Source organism: Diplotaxodon limnothrissa, linkage group LG18 (assembly GCF_057381915.1).
Source record: "Diplotaxodon limnothrissa isolate DT_005_m linkage group LG18, D_limnothrissa_male_GT1.1, whole genome shotgun sequence".
NCBI lineage: Eukaryota > Metazoa > Chordata > Actinopteri > Cichliformes > Cichlidae > Diplotaxodon > Diplotaxodon limnothrissa.
Genome location: NC_140613.1, coordinates 42901246 through 42926910, shown reverse-complemented (window position 1 = coordinate 42926910; position 25665 = coordinate 42901246). Strand labels below are relative to the sequence as shown.

Sequence of the window (25665 nt, the reverse complement as noted above, 5' to 3'; positions counted from 1 at the left end):
CGAGGTGAATGTCAGAAGACTTGGAGAACCTTAAAGAAAATTCAGCGGTGGGTGAATGCTTTAAGAAGTAACTTATTACCACATACAGAATCATAATCCATCATTTAGCAGGTGGTTAAACCTCACATAAATATCACCACATATGATCACAGCTGCCTCTCTCTAACACACACTCCCACAGTCATATACTCTTAATCAAAGGCTTCACCCAAACACATGGCCTGAGGCAGTAAAGCAGGAATGGGGGGATGAAAGGTGGACAGCGAGCCACTTCAGCTCAAGAGCTACAAATAAAGATGAGAGGCAAGTGAGAGAGAGGAAAAACAGGAGAGATGGGTTATTGCTGTGGGTAAGAGTGCAAAGGTACTCCTTCAGGCACAACACACTCTTATTTTCAGCTGACTGTCTGCCTTCAGAAGATTCTTGTTTTGCTTCCCGGTGTGGAGTTCACGCTCGGTCTTTCTGCTTTTGCTCTGTTTGCCTTTTGTAAACCTGTCACTGTTACCACCAGACCTGTCTATCTTCTTGTTCCTTCATCTGCAGAAATGTTTTTAGAGACAGGATTATGAAAGAGAGTATGTTGAAAAGCTTATATTACGAAAAAAGCAAGCAATAAAAGATTGTAAAAAGCTTTTTCTCAAGGAATCTCCCACCATCTTTGCTTTTGGAGAACTGTCTCATTTAAGTTGAGGGTTTCTTCAGATACCATGTCTCTCTCTTACAATCTCTCCAGTCTCAGTGCTGGTCACATGGTGTGGGCTATTTTCTCACTCTCTGATAGGGTGAGAAACTCTAAACTGCTCACAGGTGATGCTGGCTCTGCAAACAGCTTGACATCCCACCTCAACCCCTGCTTACTTTACCTGCTTAAGGTAAGAAGCTTTCTACCTGTGGGCATAGGTAGAGCACTGAAGACAGGATCCTTTGTTCAGCTGTTACTAAATGTATTAAATGATCTTAATAAAGAAAAAAATCACTCAAAATAAAATGTGCTTTCATTATTTTCATTATTTTGTAGATTGGGAATGCAACCTCACCTCAGTGTCCTGAAGTGGAAAGAGTTGACTGTATGAGCAGCTAGTGTCTGTCTGGTATGTTAAATAACTCAACCATCAGTTGACGACTTCTTCACTTGGGTATGTCCACCTGCAGCTCCAGTCAGACCAGGACCATGGCGATGGCTCAGTGAAGTACGTTCTTTCTGGCGAGGGGGCTGGCACCATCTTTGTCATTGATGAGAATAACGGCGATCTGCACGCCACGCGCCGCCTTGATCGAGAGGAGAAGGCCTTTTATGTCCTCAAAGCCACAGTGGTCAACAAGTGGACGGGTCAAAAACTGGAGCCAGAGACCGAGTTCATCATCAAACTCCACGACATCAATGACAACGAACCAAAGTTCAGCAAAGAGGTGTACACTGCCAGTGTTCCTGAGAGGTCTGATATTGGTAAGGACCTCTCTCACTGCACTTTTCTGCTTTTTGTTTTCTCAGTAACAGTCGTGGTAATGCAACTCTTTCAGGTACATCGGTCACCCAGGTGACAGCTACAGATGCTGATGACACAATGTATGGGAACAGTGCCAAACTGGTCTACAGCATCAGTCAAGGACACCCATACTTCTCTGTGGAGCCAAACACTGGTATGTTTGACAGACATCGAGTACTTGATGATACCAGTCGTGACAAAAGCATAACTTTTTGTAAAACGTGTCTTTAGAGAACAAATTATTACATCATATAGTCAGATTCTCAAAACCTTTTGCTGCTTCGTCATGAATCAGAATGATGACTGTATTTCAAGAATTGACTCAAACTGGAAAAGCCGTTGCTGCCTTTACCTTTTTATAGAGCTGACCAATCCACTGCAATTGTTGTCTGGTCCATTCACTGGACCTGCTGCTGCCATAGCCTGCAGCCTCGCTCCTTAGGCTTGAAACCCATTAACATTGGTTAACATTGGCTGCACACCCAGCAATCAGCCTAGTTTCACGATACATTCCTCACCTATGAGACTGGAAACTTAAAGAAGTCCAGTTGCTCCCTGGACTAACATGACCTGGATGACTGAGGCCCTACACAGACATGGAAGGATCATTATCGGCTTCCTGTAGCTCCCCTCGTCTCCAGATTGGTGTGGACTACTCGTACAAAATTAGAACTAAAAGTGCGTAAATGGGTCATTTAAATGGAAAGTAGGAGGAAGTTTGAATTGAAGCAGGACGACTTTTCATAAAATGTCCGTGTGTTCCTTTAAGATAGTCTTTAATGCTAAACTAAATAGGCTAATTGTAGCACATGAAACTGATCTCATGCCTGTGACACGTGAGGGACACATCCCATAATGTCACACTGCTGACGGTGTGTAACCAAAGCCGTGGACTAATTTCACAGGATTTCACTCTTACATGCACATTTTAATGAGGTTCTTGCACGACACTGTAAAGTTTGGTCTGATACAAAGATATAAAATATACACCTATTGTGCAATGTTACTGAGAGGAAAGGCAGATCGGATCGACCTGCTAATTCTTAAAAGGCTCAGAAAGAAATATTTGCAGTGACAGGCACACTATTATGTGAGCATGCAGCTAAAGAACTTCTTAATTAGAGACATTTGTGGTGTATTTCATAATGGGATCAGTAACTTTCACCTGTCTGTAAGTAAGAACTGATAAATGTGAGAAAGCTGATACATTTGCGGGGTTTTTACTTTTCAAAGGTAAAGTGCAGTGAGGTGACTGTTGTGATTCAGAGAGATATAAATAGACTATGTGAGTCCTGTCACACTTGCCCCGACTGTCAGATGTGGACTGGCCATTAAAACATTTGGGGATTTGTCTTCTGGGCCTTCTTCACGAGCTCTGACATTATACAAGCTTTACACAGACATGCCACATGTCGTCTTAGCTGTGGACACGAGCTGTGTAAAAAGAGCTGCCATCACAATTAAGATGAGTGAGTGGGTGGGTGCGGGTCATGTCCAAATACTGATACTTTATATCCTCATAAATTCAACATAATGGTTCAAAATCAGTCTTAAGTGACAGAATGTGGAGAATGAAAATGTGCTAAATGTGAAAAAGTCACTAAAGAGCAACATGTCTACAGAAGAGTCATCAGAATCATTTTAGTAGAATTATTGGAGCATCAAAACCCACACAACAGGTGCACAGATCAATATTTATGGACAGACTTAGATTTTAGGAACAATGACATATTACATTACTTGTTTAGACCACAATAACAAATCATTTCTGTAAAGTGTTCAGATATAAATGAGTGAAATAACATTTAAACCTGATCTAAGCTGATCAATTTTCTTCTCTGGTTTCCTCATCATTATTTTCCATATCATAATATAAACATGTGCTAACACTCAATAACAGGAATAAAAAGTGCTCAGGTGATTCTTTTGCTTTCTGTAGGCACAAACGTGGACAGCTGCAGATAACACAAACAGTCCAAATGAACACATCGTGTGTTTTGTTAAATGAATGGTACAGGAATCATAGTCTGGATGTGGTCGTTATTTTCTTCTCTTTCTAGGATGTTCTTCACAGTGTGAATCAAAAGGTTCTCAGGGAGCTTATGATGAGCGTGTTTGTTGCAGCTTCATATCATAAATTTAGACAATACATCTTTTTTTTCAGTAAAAATAAAAAAAGAACTACCATTGAAAACTCAGTGCAACTTCTCTTTGCACGTTTTTGTGCCTCCCACATCAGATAAAGACGACAGTTACATATATGATTTTATCGTTTCCATTTAAAGATGGAAAATGTGCACTGGAACACTGCAGTACCAGTTTAGCTATAATGAGTATGCTAGCAAGCTTACAGTGTGACATATTCAGGTAAGAGACTTTAACCAAAGAGGAAGACTCATTTCAGTATTAGTCTAATAAGGTAGTGTTCACAGCTTTAACTTTAACCATCAAACACACTCACTGTACTGACGAATACTGCAGTTCGGGGTGTCTCTCTGTCTGAGATTCACCCGTGCCGCACGTTATCAATCTCAAGTGTCTCAGTGTTGTTTACTCACCTGACTGTTTGTTAACTGTAAATCTCTGACACTGTACTAGTACAACACTGAGAGCCAAAAACCTGACGAAAAATCAAAAGATCGTGTTTCAAAGTGCCACAGATTAAAGGTGAACTTTGTCACTATCACATCACCTTAGTGCCAGTTTAAAGTCTTGAAGCTGACCATTTTATGGGTCCCCATTTTAGCTTTCTGTAGGCAAACATAAAAAATGTGATGGATATGACTATAAAACCGAGGAATACACCGATATGGTCCCACAGTCAAGCGTACCCTAATGCACATGTGGATGCAGCCACAGGAGTCCCCTGCTGGTCATTACAAAGAATTGAGGCTAAATGTCTCACTTTTTCCCACATATAGAACTGGTGACATTAATCTTAAACTTTGTAGATCTCCAGTAAACAACTTCCTGTTTTGACCCGTGTACACTGATGTTTCTGTAAATCCAGATGTCAGCTTAAAAGATTTAAAGCTGGGTTTAGAGAACTTGTCAGATAATAAGTCCTGTAATATGATTGATTTCAGCTCTAACTAATTGTCTATTGACTTAAAAAAAGGTGTCAGGTTTCGCAGTGTGGCAGACAGGGTGAGACCCAAACACACAAGCATAAACTTAAATATAACTTTATTACTGAACTTAAGGAATCAAAATGCATAAGACAAAATAGCTTAGGTGAGACTCAAAACTGTTAACTCATAGACTAGGCTCTAGCACGTGACCACAGAACACACAATGCACACGGGAAGACTGAGACAATAAATACACAGGAGAGTGAAGTGGACACAACTGTGAACACAGCAGGGACAAATCAGGAGTAACAAGACAGAAGAAGCAAAACTGAACATAATGCACACAGGGCAAGGAAGTGTCAAAATAAAACAGGAAATAAACACTGAAATCAAGACCACTTAACAGGGACAATGCTTGTGGAGCTCAAACATGTGCCTAAAGACCCATAGAACAGGGAACATAGAACTATAATAGAAAATCAATCAAAAAAAACCCAAATATCCTAAAAACTCAGCTCATGACCAAAGGAAAATTGTTGTGCCACAGATGGTTGGTTTGTTTCTCCTCCACCCAAAACAGGAATGAAAATAAAGCCATATTACATCTGAAGACGTGCATATTAATTCACACCAGCAACACGTCAGCACGATGATGAAAAACAAAATGACTGAACATGAATTTAGATTACAGTTTTGTTTTTTGTTCAGGTGTGATCCGGACAGCCCTGGGTCCTGGTGACATGGACCGTGAGCAGAGGGAGCACTACCAGGTGGTGATCGAAGCCAAGGACATGGGTGGACAGAGAGGAGGCCTCACTGGGAGCACTGTGGTTAAAATCACTCTCACTGACGTCAACGACAACCCTCCCCACTTCACTCAGAGTAAGACAGCAGCACAGACGAAGCACAGTGTGTATACGAGTGATGAAACACACACAGCTATTAATTATACTCAGTTCAGTTTTATTTCTAATCAGCAACAACAGCTTTCTCAAGGCTGTTTATATTGTAAGGGAAAGGAAAATAATACAAGGAAACAATACAAAGAAAAGAGAGAAAACCCCAACAATCATATGACATCCTTTGAGCAAGCACTTTGGTGACAGCGGGATCGAAATAAACGTCCTTTAAACAGGAAGAAACCTCCAGCAGAGCCAGAATCAGGGAGGGGCCATCATTGGTTGGGGTGAGGATGGACAAAGACACGCTGTGGAGAGATCCAGATATTAATAATAACTAATAATTAAATGCAGAGTGGTGTATGAACACATAGTGAGTGAAAAAGTTGATTGAAGAAGAAACACCCAGTGCATCTTGGGAATCCCCAGCAGCCTACACCTAGTGCAGCGTAACTAAGGGCGGATTCAGGGTCACCTGGTCCAGCCCTAACTATATGCTTTAGCATGCATTCAGGTTTTTCTTTAATGTTGTCAGCTGTCTGTATCTTGTTTAAAGCCTTTTAAGAATCCCGTGAATCCCTTTATCAGATCTTAATTCTTCCCCAGGGTTTGGTACTCTATCGCCCCCTGTGACATGTTTTTGTCCTGCACAATTGAGAGAATTATTCTGCAGCCATAATTCTGTCCAAAAACATTCATATCAATTGACAAATTGAATATAATTGGGAGTTAAAACAAAAACTAGAAAACCCCAGACACCTCCGTCACCAGAGTGAGTCCCACCGATGTGACGGAGCTGACTGTTTCCAGGTATATACCAGTTCAGAGTTCCTGAATCGTCCACGTCCGGCTCTGTCGTTGGGAGAATTCAGGCCACTGATAAAGACATTGGAAAGAACACTGAGATGGACTTCACCATCATCAGCGGTGACGGGATGGAAATGTTTGACATTTCCACTGACAAAGAAACACAAGAAGGACTCGTCACTGTCAGAAAGGTGAGAGCAACTAACCAGTAAACATTAAAAACGGGACTTGAAGCGTTGGGGGTCAAATGATGTTATAATAGAGACCAAAAGAAAACGTTCTTGAGTCGCTGTGTACTGAAAAAGCATGAGTCAAACTATCCATAGCTTTGGCCACCTTCAGATAATACTGGCTTCTTATTTTGTATTGATATTTTTCTCACATCACTGGTTGGCTTGAAATGAATTGATCAGAGCTCACACTTTCAGCTCCTAAGGATCCTGCTAACTAAGTCTGTTTTACATATGCTGTTAAAAATACAAAGCCATGCCGTGTTGTAGAAATGTGTCCTCACAGAGAGTGTGTGTCAACATTGATACAAACTGTTTTAGTGACAAACCTCTGACCCACTATCACCACAGCAACCTGACAGCACCAGCTGCTGTTACAGATACTTTACATGACCATGCCACACTTGTATACACTATATGTATGTATGTATGTATCTTTCAAGCTGTTGTCTCATTTATCTGTCTACATGCATTTGTTGGCCTCAGTGGACATTGATGATTGCCATTGTTCAGGCTGGCTTTATGTTTCCACAGACATCTTTACTGAAAGCAGTCGTTCTCTCTTTGCCTTTGCAGCCTTTGGATTATGAGAAGAAACCATCATACACGATCGAGATCCAGGTCCAGAACACCCAGGAATATGTTCGCTTCGTGTCCTCAGGCCCAAAAGACGTGGCTACGGTTCGGTTGGCCGTGGATGATGTGGATGAGCCGCCTGTGTTTAAAAAAGCCAGCTACCTGTATGAGGTGAAAGAAGATGTTGCGGTGGGCACAGTGGTGGGCTCAGTCAGCGCCATGGACCCCGACAGAGCTCGCAGCATTGTCAAGTAAGGCTAAATGTCTTTTTCTACTCCAACCACACCAACTAAAAAAAGGAAATTATATAATGGCAGTTTTGAATTTCAGATTGTAAAGTCTCACTGGTCTCGAGAGCTAAACTCCAGCTTGTGTTTATACAGACTACAACTTCTGCTCAGTCGTTTTTTTCTTGTGGGCTTTAATGTTTTAAGTTCATGAGTCGCTGAGTTTACCACACGCTACCATTATGTTTTGTGTTATAGACAAAGATGCTTCTTAACGTCAGAGCCTTAGTACTTTTGTTCTCGTATTTAGACAGAAATCATATATGATATCTATGATTGCAAAGCTCAGGCAGAGATGTCGGAACCACGAGAGGAAAAGTGTATATTCCACAACATTCGAGAGAACCTTGGGGTTAGTATCAAGGATATTTGGCATGCAGACTGGAAGAGTCAGGAATTGAACCACCAACCTTCCAATCAGCAGATGACCTGCTCTACCTCTTGAGCTACAGCCTCCCCAGACCCAATGCAAGTTGCATTTATGGTAAAATTAGCATAAAGTTCAGGTTTTGGATAAGAGTTTGAAACCTGCTGTGATGATTAAATTTAAGGGAAAGAAGCTTGAAAATGCATGAACATTTCTCACAAAGATAATCAAATCAATCAATCGAAAGGTTTATTGTCATTTCGTATGTTATTTCAAAAAATACTCTGACTGAAACGAAATACTGTTTCTCACCAGCCTCTACAGTAACCAATACAATTTTTTTTAAAAGTCAATGATAAATCGCAGTAATAATAAGGATAAATAACATCGATTCGTAATCTAAATTCTAAAACGAGCTCAGGTCTAAGCAGTCACACTCATTCAGGTGGCAGCAGTCCTTTCATAGAAGAGGATCATTAGATCAAATAGTGTGTGTATAGCTGTGTGAATAGCTGAGTGGGTGGGGAGGGGTGCTCTTGTACCTCTTGCCAGACAGCAGGAGGGAGAACAGGCCATGAGAGGGGTGGTGGGAGTCTCTGATGATGGAGGTAGCTCTGCGTATGCAGCCCTGTTTGTAGATCTCCAGAGACGAGAGAGGGGCACCAACAATCCTCCTGGCAGTCTTAACCATCCAAAGCAAGATGTCAAACTTTGTGTCAGGATGTTTTCAAACATGTGTGTGGGTGTGTGTGTCCTTCGCCCTACAGCAGGGGTCGGCAACCTTTCTGATGACGAGTGCATGTAAAATTTACTAATGCAACTACTGATTGCATTAGCAATAAATTGAATAACGCTCTATGTTAACAGTTACACACACGCTTCATCTCTTTGCTCTTGAATGCTTTGCTTCTTATATTGATTTTTATTGATTTTTATGCTGATTTTTTCCCTTTTTTCCGTGTGAGCTTACCTGCGATAACTTCTGGACACTTGTAGATCATTAGGACTAGAGTGTTCTTAACAGAAACAGCAACATTTTATGGTTACCTTGTCCTCAGCGCTCCGTGTGTCTGTGGCCTAGACACAGCTGAAGCCTGATTACAGCGTCTGGGCACCGAGCAGCCTCAATAGCCTAGAAAGGTGCTAACCGCTAGGCTAACTAGCAACAAGATGCCTTCCCTCTCCACAGATGACTACCACAGCCTCCTGCAGAAGATTGCAGTACTGGAGACAAAAATTCATCGCTTAGAAGTAAACGTGGAGGTAAATGGACTGTGTGGAAATGAAACAACCTTGCCTTTGATTCAAAACAATGGCGATGAGCAAGCTAGTACACAGCTAAGGAGCACAGATAACATGACCAAGAAAGTAGACTCTGTGCACTATTATAAATCCTCAAGTGATAATCCCCCCTTAGACTGTCTTGGTGCAAAACCAAGACATAAATCATGTCTCCTGGAAGGGGGAGGACGTATCACAGGCAGGGCACAGCGAGCTGAAATCTCTGAAACCGACTGGCCTTCACTTCCTACGAGACAGAGAAGCTCTTCTGATTCTGAAAAAAAAAAAAAAAAGAGAGGAGAACCTTTCCTGGAGTGTGAACACCTCCGAGCTGCTGAAAAAGGCCCAACAGAGACTGTACTTCCTGAGAATTCTCAGGAGGAATAACATCACACAGAGACTGCTGGTGTCCTTCTACAGAGCCACCATTGAGAGTGTTCTAACTTACTGCATATGCATCTGGTACACTAGCTGCACAGGGGCTCAGAGGAAAGCACTCCAAGGGATCATTAACACCGCCCAAAAGATCACTGGCTGCCCTCTCCCCACACTGGAAGTTCTACACAACGCCCACTGTTTTAAAAAGGCCCAAAACATCATAAAAGACACCTCACATCCTGGCCACTCCCTGTTCGAACTGTTGCCCTCAGGCAGACGGTACAGGGCAATCAGAGCAAGGACTAATAGACTCAAACACAGCTGTTATCCAACTGCAATAACACATCTGAATACTACAAAAAAAATGTCCATCACGCCACTCTTGTGTTAATCTATGCACGGTCTGAAGCATGTGTGTGGGAATGTATGTGAATGTTTTACTGTTATATCTTATTAGTATTTTAAGTATTCTATCTATTTTATTTATTGAATTTTATTGTTTTATTTATATTTTGATATTGCTAGGGATGATGCAATGATCGGGGATCATTCTTAATTTCGTTGTTCTCATGACAATGACAATAAAGTTTCTGATCTGATTCTGATTCTTCTACCCCTGTATACGGGAGGAAACAGGACTGGACAACCGTGAATAGGAAGGTTAACAACAAACCTCCAAAACAACTGAATGTGAAACTGCAGAACAGATTTGCTCCACTATCAAAGGACCCTGGATCTATATCGGACAACCATCCATCTAAAAGCAGCGAAATAAGGTCTGAAAATCTGTTGAAAAGTGAAAGGCCACAGGGAAAGCTAAAGGCTAGGCCTGAAACTCTGATTGTGGGTGACTCTGCTGTAAAGGATGTACAAAGGATGTGCGGTAATTCTTCAAATTGCAGATGAATATCCAACTGTGACAAACATTGTCCTGCATACAGGGTCAAACGATGTGTCCAAACAACAGTCGGAGGTTCTGAAACGGGACTTTACTGGATTATTAAATACTGTAAACTCTCTGAATGCAGCTGTATTCATCAGTGGACCTGTACCGCCGGTCAGAGGAGGAGACGAGAGATTCAGCAGGTTGTTTACACTGAATAAATGGCTTATATCAGCATGTGCTGACCACTCAGTGCACTTTATCGACAACTTTAATATTTTTTGGGAATGCAGGCATCTGTTCAAAGCAAATGGATTTAATTTTAACAAGTCAGGGGTGAAACTGTTCACCTCCAACTTGTTTTATTCCATACGTCATCCATCTGTGCTTGGAGCCAAGGCTGAGATAAACGAGGAGTTATCTCATAAAGAGGAACAAACAGTACTCCAAGAACAGACAAAGCCCAGCAGAAACCTTGAGGAGGAGCTCCATTTGCCCCCACCCGGGAAGAGCCTCAGAAAGGAGAGACATCCATGGCATCTGAGGAAGAGCCTCAGAAAGGAGAGACATCTAAGGCAAGAAGAGGGGTCCCTATTTGCCTCCAACTCTCTCAACAACACCAACGACCAGGACAAGGGACCACGACCTTCCCCAGTCCCCCAAACCCCTGACAGGCCATCACCCTCCTCCCCTCCCTTTCTCCCTCCTCCCCACACCTGAAATTCACTGAGGAGATGATGGAGCGGGTCAATGCTGGGCTCAGATCTACCCCCCGTCCCAATCCCTTTTTGTCCCCCATAAACCCCCCACCAGAGCGGCCAAAGGTTCGCCATCGAGCCCCACCCTCAACAGAGCAATCGAAGTCACATTGCCCAGCCTCGCCCCCCTTAGTTCCTCTTCATGCCCTGTCTCCGCAGTCTGATGTGTGATGTGTGAAGGGTCCGGGCTGTGAGGATTATGGCAGTGATGACTTTTCCCAGGAGAAGCTGGGACCCTGTTTACTAGAAGGTTTTAAAATTTCTGTACTTTTAGGTGACAGGAGACATGTGGCCTGGTCAAAACACAGAGAGCTGCACTCTAAAAGATCTTTAAACATAGTAAACATACCTTGTGTGCCACAGACTGCTCCCAAACACGAGGGGACAAGTAATACCTCTAAAACACTTAAGTTGGCTTTATTAAACGTTAGATCTTTAGCTGGGAAAACATTTTTAATTAATGATTTAATCACTGAGCACAGCCTTGATTTTATGTTTTTAACTGAAACTTGGTTGGACCAAAGTAACAGTGGAGCTGTTCTCATCGAGACGACCCCTCCTAACTACAGTTTTATCAGTGAGGTCAGGGTGAGCAGGAGAGGAGGAGGGGTTGCTGTCTTATTTAATGAATCATTTCAATGTAAGCAGCTATCTCCTGGAAGTTTTCAGTCTTTTGAATATGTGGCTTTACAGCTGAAGGCCCCATCCAAAGTTGTGTTTCTTAATGTTTACAGGCCTCCCAAATACTGCACAGACTTTTTTAATGACCTCAGTGAACTGCTGTCTGTGATCTGTGTTGATTTCGACTGTGTAATTATTGTTGGGGATTTTAACATTCATGTGGACAACCCTCAGGACAAAGGGACTAAAGACCTGAGTAACACTCTGGGCAACTTTGGGCTGACTCAGCATGTAACAGAGGCCACACATAATAGAGGACACACTCTTGACCTACTGATCTCCAAAGGCCTGAGCATTTCAAAGGTTACTGTGTCTGATGTGGGCCTGTCTGATCATTACTGTGTTTTCTTTGAAAGTAAAATCTCAGCCCACACAAATATATCAACAACAGTGATCACAAAACGGTGTATAACTGAACACAGTAGTGCAATTTTTAACCAGGTCTTCCCATTAACACCTGACCTGTCCAGAGGGTCAGTCAATGAGCTCGTCAATAGCTTCAATGCTAACATGTTAAATGTAATGGACACTATTGCTCCCATTAAGGTGAAGGTTATCTCTGGAAGGAAAAAGTCTCCATGGAGAAACTCCACACTGGTGAAAAATGAAAAAAGAGAGTGTAGGAAAGCTGAGCGCAGATGGAGAAAAACAAACCTCCAGGTTCATTATGACATTTATAAAGAGAAACTTCACAATTATAATTTACAACTGAGGAATGCAAGGAGGTCCTACTTCTCTGACATCATCACTAAAAACAGCCATAATGCTCGGGTCTTATTTTCTACAGTTGACAGGCTAACAAACCCTCCTGTGTCAGTGGCAGCTGAACTTCATTCAACCATGGCCTGCAATGACTTTGCCAAATTCTTCACAGACAAAATCCAAAAGATTAGACAAGCAGTTGGTACATCAACAGCAGATCCAGGATATGTACTGTGTCCACCAAAAAACTGTTTAAACACCATGAAACAGTTTCAACCTATTAACAGCAAAGACCTGGAGGACATCTTAGGTCAACTGAACTCCTCCTCCTGCTGTTTAGATGTCCTGCCAACAAGTTTTTTCAAAAAGGTCTCAAAGACTTTAGAGTCAGACCTGTTACAGATCGTCAACTTTTCTTTATTATCAGGTGTGTTTCCAGAATCACTAAAAACTGCTGTAATCAAACCTATACTGAAAAAGGACAATCTTGACAAGACACAAATGAAAAACTACAGGCCGATCTCAAATCTCCCGTTTTTAAGTAAGATCATTGAAAAAGCAGTTTCTCAACAGCTCAGTTACTTCTTAAAACAGAATAATTGCTACGATGCCTTCCAGTCAGGTTTTAGACAGAACCACAGCACTGAAACCGCTCTGACCAAAGTGTTCAATGACATATGTCTGAATACAGACAGTGGAAAAATGTCAGTCCTAGTTTTACTGGATCTCAGTGCAGCATTTGATACAGTTGACCACAACATATTACTCAAACGACTGGAGAACTGGGCAGGTCTTTCAGGAACTGTACTAAACTGGTTCAAAACATACGTAGAAAACAGGAAATACTTTGTATCAATAGGTAACTTCACATCTGAGCAGACAAGTATCACATGTGGAGTTCCCCAAGGTTCCATCTTGGGACCCCTTCTGTTTAACATTTACATGCTCCCACTGGCACAGATTATAAACAACAACAAAATAAACTATCACAGCTATGCAGATGACACACAAATATATATCACAATGTCACCAGGAGACCGAGGCCCTGTACAGGCTCTTGGTAAATGCATTGAGGAAATCAATGACTGGTTGTGCCACAATTTTCTCCAGCTAAACAAAAACAAAACTGAGGTAATAGTCTTTGGAGCCAAAGAAAAACGATTACAGGTCACCAGAGAACTTCAATCTATACACCTAAAAACCACAAACCAGGCGAGAAATTTGGGTGTAGTGATGGATGCAGACCTAAACTTAGAAAAACACATTAAGACAATAACAAAGTCAGCTTACTATCACCTCAAGAATATATCAAGGATAAAAGATCTGATGTCTCAACAGGACCTGGAAAAACTAGTCCATGCATTCATCTTTAGTAGGCTTGATTACTGTAACAGCATCTTTACAGGTCTACCTAAAAAAATCAGTCAGACAACTACAGTTCATTCAGAACTCTGCTGCTCGAGTCCTCACTAAGACCAAAAAAGTGGACCACATCAGTCCAGCTCTGAGGTCCTTACACTGGCTGCCTGTCCGTCAGAGGATAGACTTTAAAGTTCTGATGCTGGTCTATAAAGCTCTGAATGGTTTAGGACCAAAATACATCAGTGACCTCCTGACCCAGTATGAACCATCCAGATCCCTCAGGTCATCTGGATCCGGTTTTTTATCAGTTCCCAGAGTCAGAACCAGACACGGAGAAGCTGCATTCAGCTTTTATGCTCCTTATATCTGGAACAAACTCCCAGAAAGCCTCAGATCAGCTGAAACACTCAGTTTATTTAAATCCAGGTTGAAGACTCACCTGTTCTCAGCTGCATTTGAATAAAGCACCAAATCCACACTTTAAGCTTAAATTTCAAAACTTACATTTAACTACTGATTTTATCTACTGTTCTGATTTTATCTGTTTTGATTTTATATACTGTTGTTTGTTTGTTTGTTTGTTAATTAGTTAGTTAGTTTATTTGCTTGTTTTAATCAATTTTAAATCATGCTTTTTATTTGTTCTTGTTTCTAATGTCTCTGTAAAGCACTTTGAATCACCTTGTTGTTGAATTGTGCTATACAAATAAACTTGCCTTGCCTTGCCTTGCCTATATAGAACAACTTTATAGAATTATATTTGTTCACAGATGTTGGCAGCTGTCAGCGAATAGTTATCAGCTGTTTGGAAACAAAAAAAGACTTTTTATCCATAACAGCAAATGAACTGAACAACAGAAAATCCAAATGCTATTTATGGTCTCTGTTACGATATTGCTTCAGGGAGCAGACATGACACCGTCTTAGGTTTTAGCCATCACTTTTTTATTATCTCCACACCACCCTCCGGTGGCTTCCACATGAACTGCACCTTAAACAACAACTGTTCACTCATATCATGACAGTCTCCTCACAACAATGATAAGAAAAATAAACTGGGCCAATATGGCATGTTTGTTAATACAGAGACACACATGTTAATGTGATCTCTGGTCTCCCACTCAGACACACAGGTCTCCCAGTGTCCAGCATTCAGACCTGAGGACTCATGTGAGAGAAAGTCTGCTCACACAGACATGTAGAGCCAAACACTGTCAGTAAGGCCTCTGCAATGTTCTGAAGACAGTTAAACCTGTCAGGTAGTGACGTCTAGCAGGTGAACATGCAGCTCCATGAACACACGCACAGCAGTGGATTCCAGCTGCGTCTGTAGTTCTGCAAACTTTGACCCCACAGAGTGTAAATTCTGTCTCGATCTATGGATGTATCCGTGCATTTCCGTAGTGCTGATGCTGCGCTGAGCGGACAGTTCCTGCCAGCTAGCAACGTCCCTCTCACCGGTAGGCGAAGTTATTTTTAGCCAATTACAAGTTGAATCTGGTAGTTGGGGTTGTTAGCTAAGATACTGTCATTAAGAAGAGGCACAACTAATGTGTCTATGCGAGCTAATGTGCGATGTGCACCGCTGGCCCGGCCATTTATTTTTTAATGCACCTTCTCAGATTAACTCACTGCGTGTCGTGCCCAGGGCTGGACTGGGACAAAAAAACAGCCCGGGCATTTTGACGAGAGACCGGCCCCCCAGGTATTAAAGCCATAAAGCCTTTGAATGAAAACAGACGCTGTTGTGACAGTGATGTACAGTCTTGTTGGTATATGTATGATTTCTATACATTTTACATCAGAGAAAAACTTTGGTTGTAAGATTCAGATAATTATTTATTAAAAGCATTTTAAATGAGACTAAGAAAGAAAAGTATTTCTTTGTGCCCCCCTCTCCCTGTTAATGCCCTACCTGCCCCCCTGGCAGAACTAGACCCGCCCCTGCACAGTTACCAGCTGTCAGCTACTTAGAAAAGGATCCTGGTGTTATTTGTCTCTCAGAAACAGTTCATAACTTCAACTCATTCCTGTCACCTAAAAGGTAAACCTGTTTCTCCATCACCTGTTCAGCTCTGATGGTTCAGTAAGGACATCTCCTGGTTTCATCTTCATGTTTCCCTCTCACCACATATCCAAACCAACATCATGACCAGCAGCTTTACAGCTGTGGCTCCAGCAAACATCAGCTGATACTAGAAATTAATATTAAATAAATTCTAACAACAGCTGATCAAGCTTAAACGTGCTGCTGTTGTTTAGCGCGACATCTGCTGGTTTCCTCTTTCTGGCACAAAGTGGGCGATAAATAAACGAGAGAAAAGCCGATCGGCTGATCACTGATCAGTTTCATGATTGAAGTAGAAACAGGAGAGAGAGGGAGAGAGAAGAGGCAGCTGTGCAGCGTTACGACAGAATAACTCCAGCTTTGTGTCTTTTTCAGCTCAAAACGAAACGCGTAATATTTTCTCTGAATACGAGACGATTCCATTTTTTACGGAACATTTGGCAACTCTACTAACTAACCTTATGAATAAAATAATGTTCACCATCAGTAACATCATAGCACCACCCAGCTGTATAGAAACTCCGTCATGCTAGCTAGCACGCAGCACGAGTTATTGTAACTGACGGTAAAAAGTCAGCACAACGAAAATAAACTCCACCTGAACGTGGTTTATATCTGACCCAGAGAGACTGCAGGTCATAACTTCTTACCTGAAGTTCAGTTCACCTGATACTCGGACTGGCGGCCGCCTCGGGGCTCTCCTCCTCCTGCCTCCCCTTTCTCTCATCCACCTGCTGCCTCTGTGGAAGCTCTAAATAACTGAGTTATTTTTACACATCTGCCAGCATCTGGCCAATTCACCATCCCAGTATGCCCAATGGCCAGCTATGGCCGTGCCATCAGTTAACCCTTCGCGTGCCAGCTGTGGCGCGTGTGCCCAGGGTTGCCGACCCCTGAACTGCAGAGAGTGGAGCAGGCAGCAGTCTCTGTCGATCGGCTAGAACAGAAAATCCAGTCCAAGTTATTTCGACACTAGAAGACAGGTGAAGTACTACCTACAAATGATAACAATTTATTACTTTAAGATGAAGAAGTAAACCATGTTCCGGCTGTGTGAAGTGCGGCTAAACTACTGCATCTATGCAAGCACCTGCTATCTAAGCAAAGTCAAATTCAATCAATTACATTTCTAAATATAAACTTTCTGTAATACCTTTATGTATTCCTGGCAAAACAGTCGTACAGACTATACAAAGTCCATAAGCTGGTCTCCAGCATGTGATATGTGCTTCTGAAGAGCCTGATTTATTTGTTTTGGAGATTATGTATCAGAATTTCAGGAGCAGGACCACGCCTCCAAACACGCTCCTTCCTGTTGTCATCTATATAGGTTCCTCCAGTTCTGCAAGCTGATCATTCTTGTTTACGTGCCCCTCCCTCCCTCCTTGTTCTCAATTCTTTAACTTCTTCATTTCTATTTAGTGCATGAGGATCTTCCAGGCCTGGGAGCTGTCGCCAGTCCCCTTCAAGGCCTTCCCCAAACTGCAGCTCAATTCATGTCCAAGCTTCACCTTTACCTACTAAAATGCTGTCAAACCTCAAATGAGGAAGTGGGCCCAGCGAGTGAATTTAGAGATCCCATTCCTCCCTTTCATATACCAGACATTGTCCCTCTCCAGCTTCCTCCTCCAGGGTGGGGTAACCCTATCCCAGGGTAGGGTACACTGGTCCCTTGGTCTTATTTTATCTATAGCAGTGGTTCTTAACCTTGTTGGAGGTACCGAACCCCACCAGTTTCATATGCGCATTCACCGAACCCCTCTTTAGTGAATTTTTTTTTTTTTTTTCAAATTCAAGACATAGATATGTTTTTTTACTGGTGCACAAAATGAGCCGTACATGAACATCACCTTGTTCAAAGAACAAAACCAACACAATGCATGAACTTACAACAAATTACATACCTGCAAATCAGTGTGACTTCTGCTGTTGCCTTTGAGAGACCAGTTCAGATATGCGTGGCTTCACCTTGGCAAGTGCCAGTCTCATGTCATTTTCACAGAAAAGTCTGTTCCTTTTCTTCGTTTTTATGTCCAGCATCGTCGAAAAGGATTGCTCGCAAAGATATGTTGTAACAAATGGTATAAAAAAAATCCAGGGCTTTCTTAGCAATAATTGGATACTCGTCCATTTGTCGACACCAAAACGTTGAGAGTGTTGTTGTTCTGAAGAGTTGCTGTTGAACCTGGCTCTGCTGAATTTCAATGATTTCGTCAAGGTATTCATCATTGACATCTGCTGTCTCAACAGCAAACGTGAACGGCTGTCTCACCCATGCTGGATATGACTCTTGTAGGAAAATATCTGTCGAGAGACTTTGCAAGCTCATATAGGTGCGTTGCAATTGTTTGCTTCAGTTCTGTGGATACAGAAACATCTCCGATTCCAGACACATCTTCGACCTTACTTACACAGTTGTCCAGAAGGGGGAAGTTTGCAAAGTTGTTGTTCTCTGTTCGTCGTTTCCATAACGTTAGCTTTTTTTGAAAAGCCTTCAGGTGTTCTTCCGCTTCTATGATATTGACTCCACCACCCTGCATCTGCTGATTGAGATGATTGAGAGCTGCGAATATATCAGCCATGTACGCTAAAATGAGAATGAACTCAGGATTTTTGAAGCAATCTGCATGACAGTGTTGGTGCTCTTGCAAAAACAGGGCTAATTCCACACGCATGGCAAAAACACGATTCAGCACCTGTCCCCGGGACAACCACCGAACATTAGAATGGTACAGAAGTACCTCGAATTCAGAGCCCATTTCTTTACACAGCTCACTGAAGATGCGGTGCCTCAGAGCACTATTTCGCACATAGTTCACACATTCCACCACAGTTTTTAATACTTCTGCCATTTTTGGAGGCAAGGTTTTTGTTGCCAATGCATGCCTGTGCAAAATACAATGAGTCACAATGATGTGTGGTGCATCGGCTTTTACTAGCGCACCAAAACCAGAGTTTCTTCCCAGCATGACGGGAGCTCCGTCTGTACAAACTGCAGAAACCATGTCCCATGAAAGATTGTTGTCTCCGAAGAAGTCATCCACAAGCTTCTTCACATCGGCTGCCTTAGTTGTTGTTGTAAGAGGCTTACAAAATAAAAAATCTTCTTTTATCACGTCATCTTTCACATAGCGCACAAAAACAGTAAGCTGGCTTAGATTAGCAACGTCTGTGCTCTCATCGAGCTGAAGGCTGAATTTTGCCGGGCTTGAAATCAGATCGGCGACTACTTGAGCCAAGATGTCTTTACTCATGTCTTCTATTCTGTCGCTGACGGTGTCATTTGAAAGAGGAATTTGTGATAATTTACCTTCGGCCGCTGTTCCGAGTATCAGATTTGCCATCTTTAACGCGGCTGGTTTCACGAGTGTTTCACCAATGGTGTGTGGCTTGCCCTGCTTTGCGATCAGGTAAGCAACTTCGTACGATGCTGTGAGGATCGGTTTGTTAACGGGTACAAATCCAAGAGCAGGCAGAGTGGGCCTTTCATCGAATCTGGCTCTCTTCACCTTGAATTCAGCAAGTGTTGTGTTCTTGTATTCCCCGTCTCCATGCAGCTTCAAGAAGTGTTCCTTTAGTTTTGCCGGTGCGAGACTAGAGTTGCTCAACTTGGCGTTGCAAATCATGCAGATAGGACGCTCACTCCCATCACGTTCCGTGATACATGTAAATCCATACTGTACATATTCGTCCAACCACTTTCTTTTTTTGCCCGACATAGTTAGTATGGATTAAAATGTTAAAAAAAAAATCACGCGAAGTACTACCACGACATTCACATGTTGACTACTGCGCGCGCTACATTCCCCGCAGGCCTGATTGGCCAAGCAGTGTAGCATGATCGTCTGCAGCCAGTGATGGCCAGAAGGGGGCGTGTCATCACAAATTTACAAGATAATTCGGGCGTGGCTGGACCTCTGCGACCTCCGCAGTGGAGGCTCTGCCGAACCCCTGAGACCGACTCACCGAACCCCTAGGGTTCGATCGAACCCAGGTTAAGAACCACTGATCTATAGGGTTTGGGTGGCAGCCAGTGCTGCCCGATTCCCATCTATCAATGCTGGGTAGTGTCTGAGTTCGAGAGATAATGGCTAGATATAGTCGGACACACCTCAACACATGGCTTGTCTCTGGAACCAGACTCTGTTCCAGTATGAAGTTGCCCACAGTGAGAGGCGACAGACAAGAGTGGGCAAACCACAGTGTGTACAAAGCGACAGCATGTACGAGAATACAGATCAATGATCAAATTTATAATCGTATCATCAGATCTGGGGCCATGAATTATGGACAGCTGAGTAAAGAGAGTGCCTGAGCTGTCAACTGATCACCACTTGGTGGTGAGTTGGATCAGGGGAAGGGGGAAGATTCTGGACAGACCCGGCACACGCAAACATAAAGTGAGGGTGTGCTGGGAAAGTCTGGCAGGCCTTTGACAGCACCTGAGGGAGGCTCCGGACTCTGAATGGGGACTGTGCCTGTCATGGTGGTAATCCCCAAGCCAGACATCACAGGACAACAGAGGTGAAGAGAGCTGTCAAGCTGAAGGAGGAGTCATTGGGCTGGATTAGCTTGTGGGACTTCGGAGGCAGCTGATAGGTACCTACAGGTCAAGTGGAACCCGACTTGGGCGGTACCCGAAACAAAAACCCAGGTGTGGGAAGAGTTCAGTCAGACTGTGGAACAAGAATTTTAGATAGCCTTGAAATATTTTTAGCAAATCGTCAGGAGACTGATGAGCGGAAAGCAGTGCTCCAGTGACACAGTGTACAGTGGAAGTGGGCTGCTGGTGACTTCAGCTGAGGATATAGTCAGGCAGTGGATAAAAGACTTAACCCCACTGACACACCTTCAGTGTGGGAAGCAGAGTCCGGGGACTAGAGGGAAGACTCGCCCATCAAGGGAGCGAGGCCACTGAGGTAGTTAACCACCGGTCGGGGGGGTTCCCGCAGGCGATACGGTCTCTCAATCACACCACCACACAGTACTGACCCACACATACAGTTCTTACACACACACTGGACTTTCTGGACTTTGGTTTTGCACAACACTGGTCACTATATTCTTCATTTCCGGTTAATACTTGTACAGCTGCTGTTATTGTGTATATATTTATTTATATTTATATTTCTTCATACATTCTTATATAGTTCTATATTGTGTATTTTGTTGTACAGTTATTTTATTTTCAACTTTAATTTATATATTTATCTTTATCTTATTCTTCCCAGTTAAATTTACCCTTCATTCTAATTTGTGTTGTACAGTTATTTCATTTTTAACCTTAATTTATATTTTATTCCTTCCTAGTTAAATTTACCCTTTTTAATTTTTCATATTTATTTCCTATCTTATTCATAGCCTTTTCCTTTTTTGTTTTCTTTAGGTCACGAGCAGTTGTCCAAGCATTTCACTACATATCGTACTGTGTATGACTGTGTACGTGACAAATAAAATTTGAATTTGAAATTTGAATTTCCTTGAGTTCCTGTTTCGATGGCAACCAGTATTTGTTATTCATCGTCAGAAGTTCAGAGACTGCCGGAGAAACATTTGTAAGTAATACAGCGTATAAACAGCACGCTCGGGCTACTGGTACAGCAGCATATTAACACTGCTGTGGGAGCAAAATACCTTTAGTTGCTTTAAGATTTTGAATTTTAGCACATCTCCACAGTGTGACACTTTTTACCTGGTTCCCTCCGTCAGAGATTGATCCATTATGCTCCCTGCTGCGCTGGCTTCTTGACAGGGCGGCACAGAGAGGACGAGGCTATAGGTCATCCCACCACCTGACTCAACTTAACGTTTTCTCACCTTCTCTCTGTCTCACTTGTTAGTTACTCCATCGACCGCCGCACTGACAGGGGCCACCTCTTCAACGTCTATCCGATGAATGGATCTGTGTTCCTGCTCAAAAGCCTGGACAGAGAGACGACTGCATGGCATAATATTTCAGTTGTTGCCACAGAGCTGAGTAAGTCCAGCAGGGTCTGGGACTGTCTGCACTGCTCATGTGATATATTGATAAAGAGTAAAACTGTTAGAGGAGAGGCAGTAGAGCACAGTCTGCCATGGAGGGGTTCAACAACAAGAATCAGACCCCGGAGTATAGCACACTGAATGGGCTGATTGGAAGTTAAACCACAAAGTTTGCACATTTACAAATAAATGAACATGTTGCTCTCATTTTAATGGAGAGAGATAATATCTAGAACAAACATATTACACATTACAAAACACTGAAAGATGAATTGCGTGTCATTGGGTGAAATAAATATTCGATGCCCAAACAAAGTATGACTTAGTACCTGGTGGAGAAAGCGCTGCTGAAAAGCCCAGCGGTAAGATATTTTATGTAGTTGGCCTGCACACATGTCAGGAGGGGGTTTGGCTCACTCCACTTTACAGACACTCTCTTAATACTTTATGTTGCTTGGCCGCTGCTTAGCATTTTCCATAAGATTGAGGTTTGGAGACTGGCCAGGCCCCCCCATAACCTTAATGTTAGCCACTCATTTGTCTTGGTTCTATATTTTGAGCCGTTGTCATGCTGGAAGACCCATCCATGACCTGTCTTCAGCATTGTGGCTGAGGGAAGGAGGTTCTCATTGCAGATTTATGGTACATGGGACCGTCCGTTGGTCCCTCTATCCTGTGGCATTAGTAGAAGAGCAACACAACACTTATTCCTAAACCTTCTCTGAATCATTTAGATGTTCAATGGCAAGTTTAATACAAGCTCTGTTTTCTTAAATCTATCTGCAAATTGGACAGATTGCATTTTATGAAAAAACATTGACAACATCATTTAGTCTAATCAGCAGTTGCCACATGATTATCTTTATTGAAGTGATGTGAGGGTGTGAGTATTTAAAGGTTGTTCTGTTATTCAAGATGGCTTCAATGTCAAAATGTAGCTTTTTCATTGGTTCCCCCTAAATATTTTTTAAAACACTGATCACAAATCTGGCCATTTTTAAAAATCTCTTTTCGTATCCAAAGCTTTCTCCTTTTTAGAACTCAAAGAAATGTGTTGCCCTTGCCCGAACCAGTCCATTTACCAGCTCCCATGCCTGTATATGTGACATCTTGAACAGGGGGACCTTGCGGGTACTATTATAAAATGGCCTGCATTTGTATAGCGCTTTTCTAGTCCCTAAGGACCCCAAAGCGCTTCACACTACATTCAGTCATTCACCCATTAACACACACATTCACACACTGGCGATGGCAAGCTACATATTATAAGACATTATAACATAGCCTTCGTAAAGCACACAGCATCATCAAGGACCACAGCCACCCAGCACATCAGCTGTTCTCCTTGTTACCATCTGGCAGACGTTACAGGAGCCTGTCTGCTCGGACTACAAGACTTTGAACAAGAAAAACAGTTTTGTTTTTACCACCGTACGACACCTCAAGCACAACACTTAAACACACACAACACAGCACTCAGAAGCTACCTGCAGCTTCACAAGTACTCTGTTTAATCTGCACTGGTCACTCCACTTTATTGTCATTGATATTTATATTTAAAAAGTGCAATACTGTGATTTTCTGCTGCTCATTCCTGTGCAATGTCCCATCTGCCCTCCCGTCATATTTCTTTTCAAGATTTTCTTATTTAATCACTAGTGTACATATATTTATATTTATAGATACATATATATTTAGTCATCTTTTCTCTTTTACCACGTCTCTAATATTTTGCTCCTTACTATTTTTCTATTATTTTCCATCCATCCATCCATCCATCTTCATCCGCTTGGTCCGGGGCCGGGTCGCGGGGGCAGCAGCCTAAGCAAAGAGGCCCAGACCTCCCTCTCCCCAGCCACCTCCTCCAGCTTATCCGGGGGAATACCAAGGCGTTCCCAGGACACGCTGGAGAGATATAATCTCTCCAGCGTGTCCTGGGTCTGCCCCGGGGCCTCCTCCCGGTGGGACATGCCTGGAACACCTCACCCAGGAGGCGCCCAGGGGGCATCCTTGTCAGATGCCCGAACCACCTCAGCTAATAAAATAATAGAACCACCAGGTGGAGGTGGTTCTATTATTTTATTTTATTATATTTTATTATATTTTCTCCTACTGTATCATGCTGCAGAGTGACTGCTGCTCGTCAAACACATTTCATTGCAATGTTGACCCTGTGCTAACTTGCATATGACAAAAAAAATAAAACTGAAAACATACCAGTGGTGTTCTTAGTGACTGCAGTCCCAACTGTGAGATTGTTTTAAGTGTATTCTCTCTGAAGACACAAGTATAGAAATATCGCCCACCTGCCCCATTCAGTGTCTGTTATAGATGATGTCTTACAGAGTCTCATTACTTCTGATCATGGGAGGAGTTTTAAAATCCTCTTCATGTTTTTCTTTAGTTTTGATCAAATTTTCACCTTCTCTCTATATGCTGCACTGGATACAGCAGAGATGACAATAAAGTTTACTTTGAATATAAGCTTGGTGAAGCTGTTACATACAGACGGTTGTGAAGGTACTGGAAAAGTTGCAAAACCCCAAAGTGACAGATGTTTTTGTGCTTTCTGTGCCTCCAGATAATCCCCGTCAGAGCAGCAGCGTCAGTGTCTACATCCGTGTGCTGGACATCAATGACAATGCTCCCATGTTTGCCACTGTGTACGAAACCTTTGTCTGTGAGAAAACCAAGGCTGGCCAGGTACTCACATACTTCATGTGTTAGCTCACTGTGTGCTCTGGTGGCATCTTACTGACTTCAAAGCCTGATTAGAGCAGAGCGGTCCCAGAGCTGTATAAAGACTAGTGACTGAGCATCCAAAATGACACCTTACAGCTCTGCCTAATTTTTATATAAAACAGATGTTGCTATAATGATGGCACCCATTGGTTAGTGTGTTGTAATCTGACTGTGAAACAAAGAACGGCTACAAACCTGAGACTAGTGACTGTCACAACGGGACTGAACGGACTCATGCACAGGCTCTGAATTGAGAACACAAGAATCTTTATTCACAGCAACACCAGGTGATCTATTTACAAAGTGGGGGAATGACGGGCTCCGGGGATCCACACATGAACGGGGGGAAAGACGCTGGAAGTCCACACACACTCCGTCCATGCTCCACGCCTCACGCTCCTCCTCATACTCCACAGAAAACACGATAGCTCACTCCAAACCTCACACACTCAATCGCTCAGGTAACACAGGGGTCGGTCCAGGGAATCTGTTCACAGAAACACGAAGGGAAGATCTCTGGGAAAACACAGGAGTAAACTGAGCTGGGTTTACACTGACGAGAGTCGGCAACGGTCCAGCGATGAGAAACACAGAGCTGCCATCTTATAAAGGGACTGGAACACTGTCGGGTGATGAGCCACAGGTGTGTGATTGCGACCAGGTGCGTGGGCCAAGGGCAGGAGCCCACGGGTGAGCTCTGCCCAGGCAGAGGGAGGAGGGAAAGAGAGGGAGGGAGAGAGCAGGAACAAAAGCAAAACAAACACATGTAGCCATACTGAGCCGAGCGGGTAGGCACAGGGTCCCTGACGGTGACTGAGTGACTGGTTTCATCAGGAAGTCTTCACTAAAGCCATAAATCGAAGGGTGGTTTTCCCCCTGCTCTCCAGAACAGAAGCGTCAGTCACTTCTTCATCTTTGGGACTCATCTTTGCCTCAGTCTTTTGTACACAGTCTGTGGTTGTATTTGAACAAAGACCGAGATGGGGCGCTGTCTTGGCTCATGTTAGCTGCTAGTAGTGGAGCTTGAGTGATTGTTGTCAGTGTGATGATCACAGCAGCAAAGATGCCCCTGTGTGCACACAGAGGATGGGTCTTTTGATTTAA

At 42.9% G+C, this 25665-nt stretch overlaps 1 protein-coding gene across 2 annotated transcripts in view; it reads left to right on the top strand.

Moving 5' to 3' along the window:
- LOC146614228 (cadherin-6-like) overlaps positions 1-25665 on the top strand; it is a 71595-nt gene that overhangs the window by 28779 nt on the left and 17151 nt on the right. For both annotated transcript variants that reach the window (XM_085378879.1, XM_085378880.1), the window contains exons 3-9: positions 1153-1447; positions 1522-1641; positions 5267-5440; positions 6268-6455; positions 7071-7321; positions 21678-21814; positions 24401-24522. In XM_085378879.1, the coding sequence (XP_085235005.1) occupies positions 1153-1447; positions 1522-1641; positions 5267-5440; positions 6268-6455; positions 7071-7321; positions 21678-21814; positions 24401-24522 (1287 nt within the window). The remainder of the gene's footprint in view (positions 1-1152; positions 1448-1521; positions 1642-5266; positions 5441-6267; positions 6456-7070; positions 7322-21677; positions 21815-24400; positions 24523-25665) is intronic.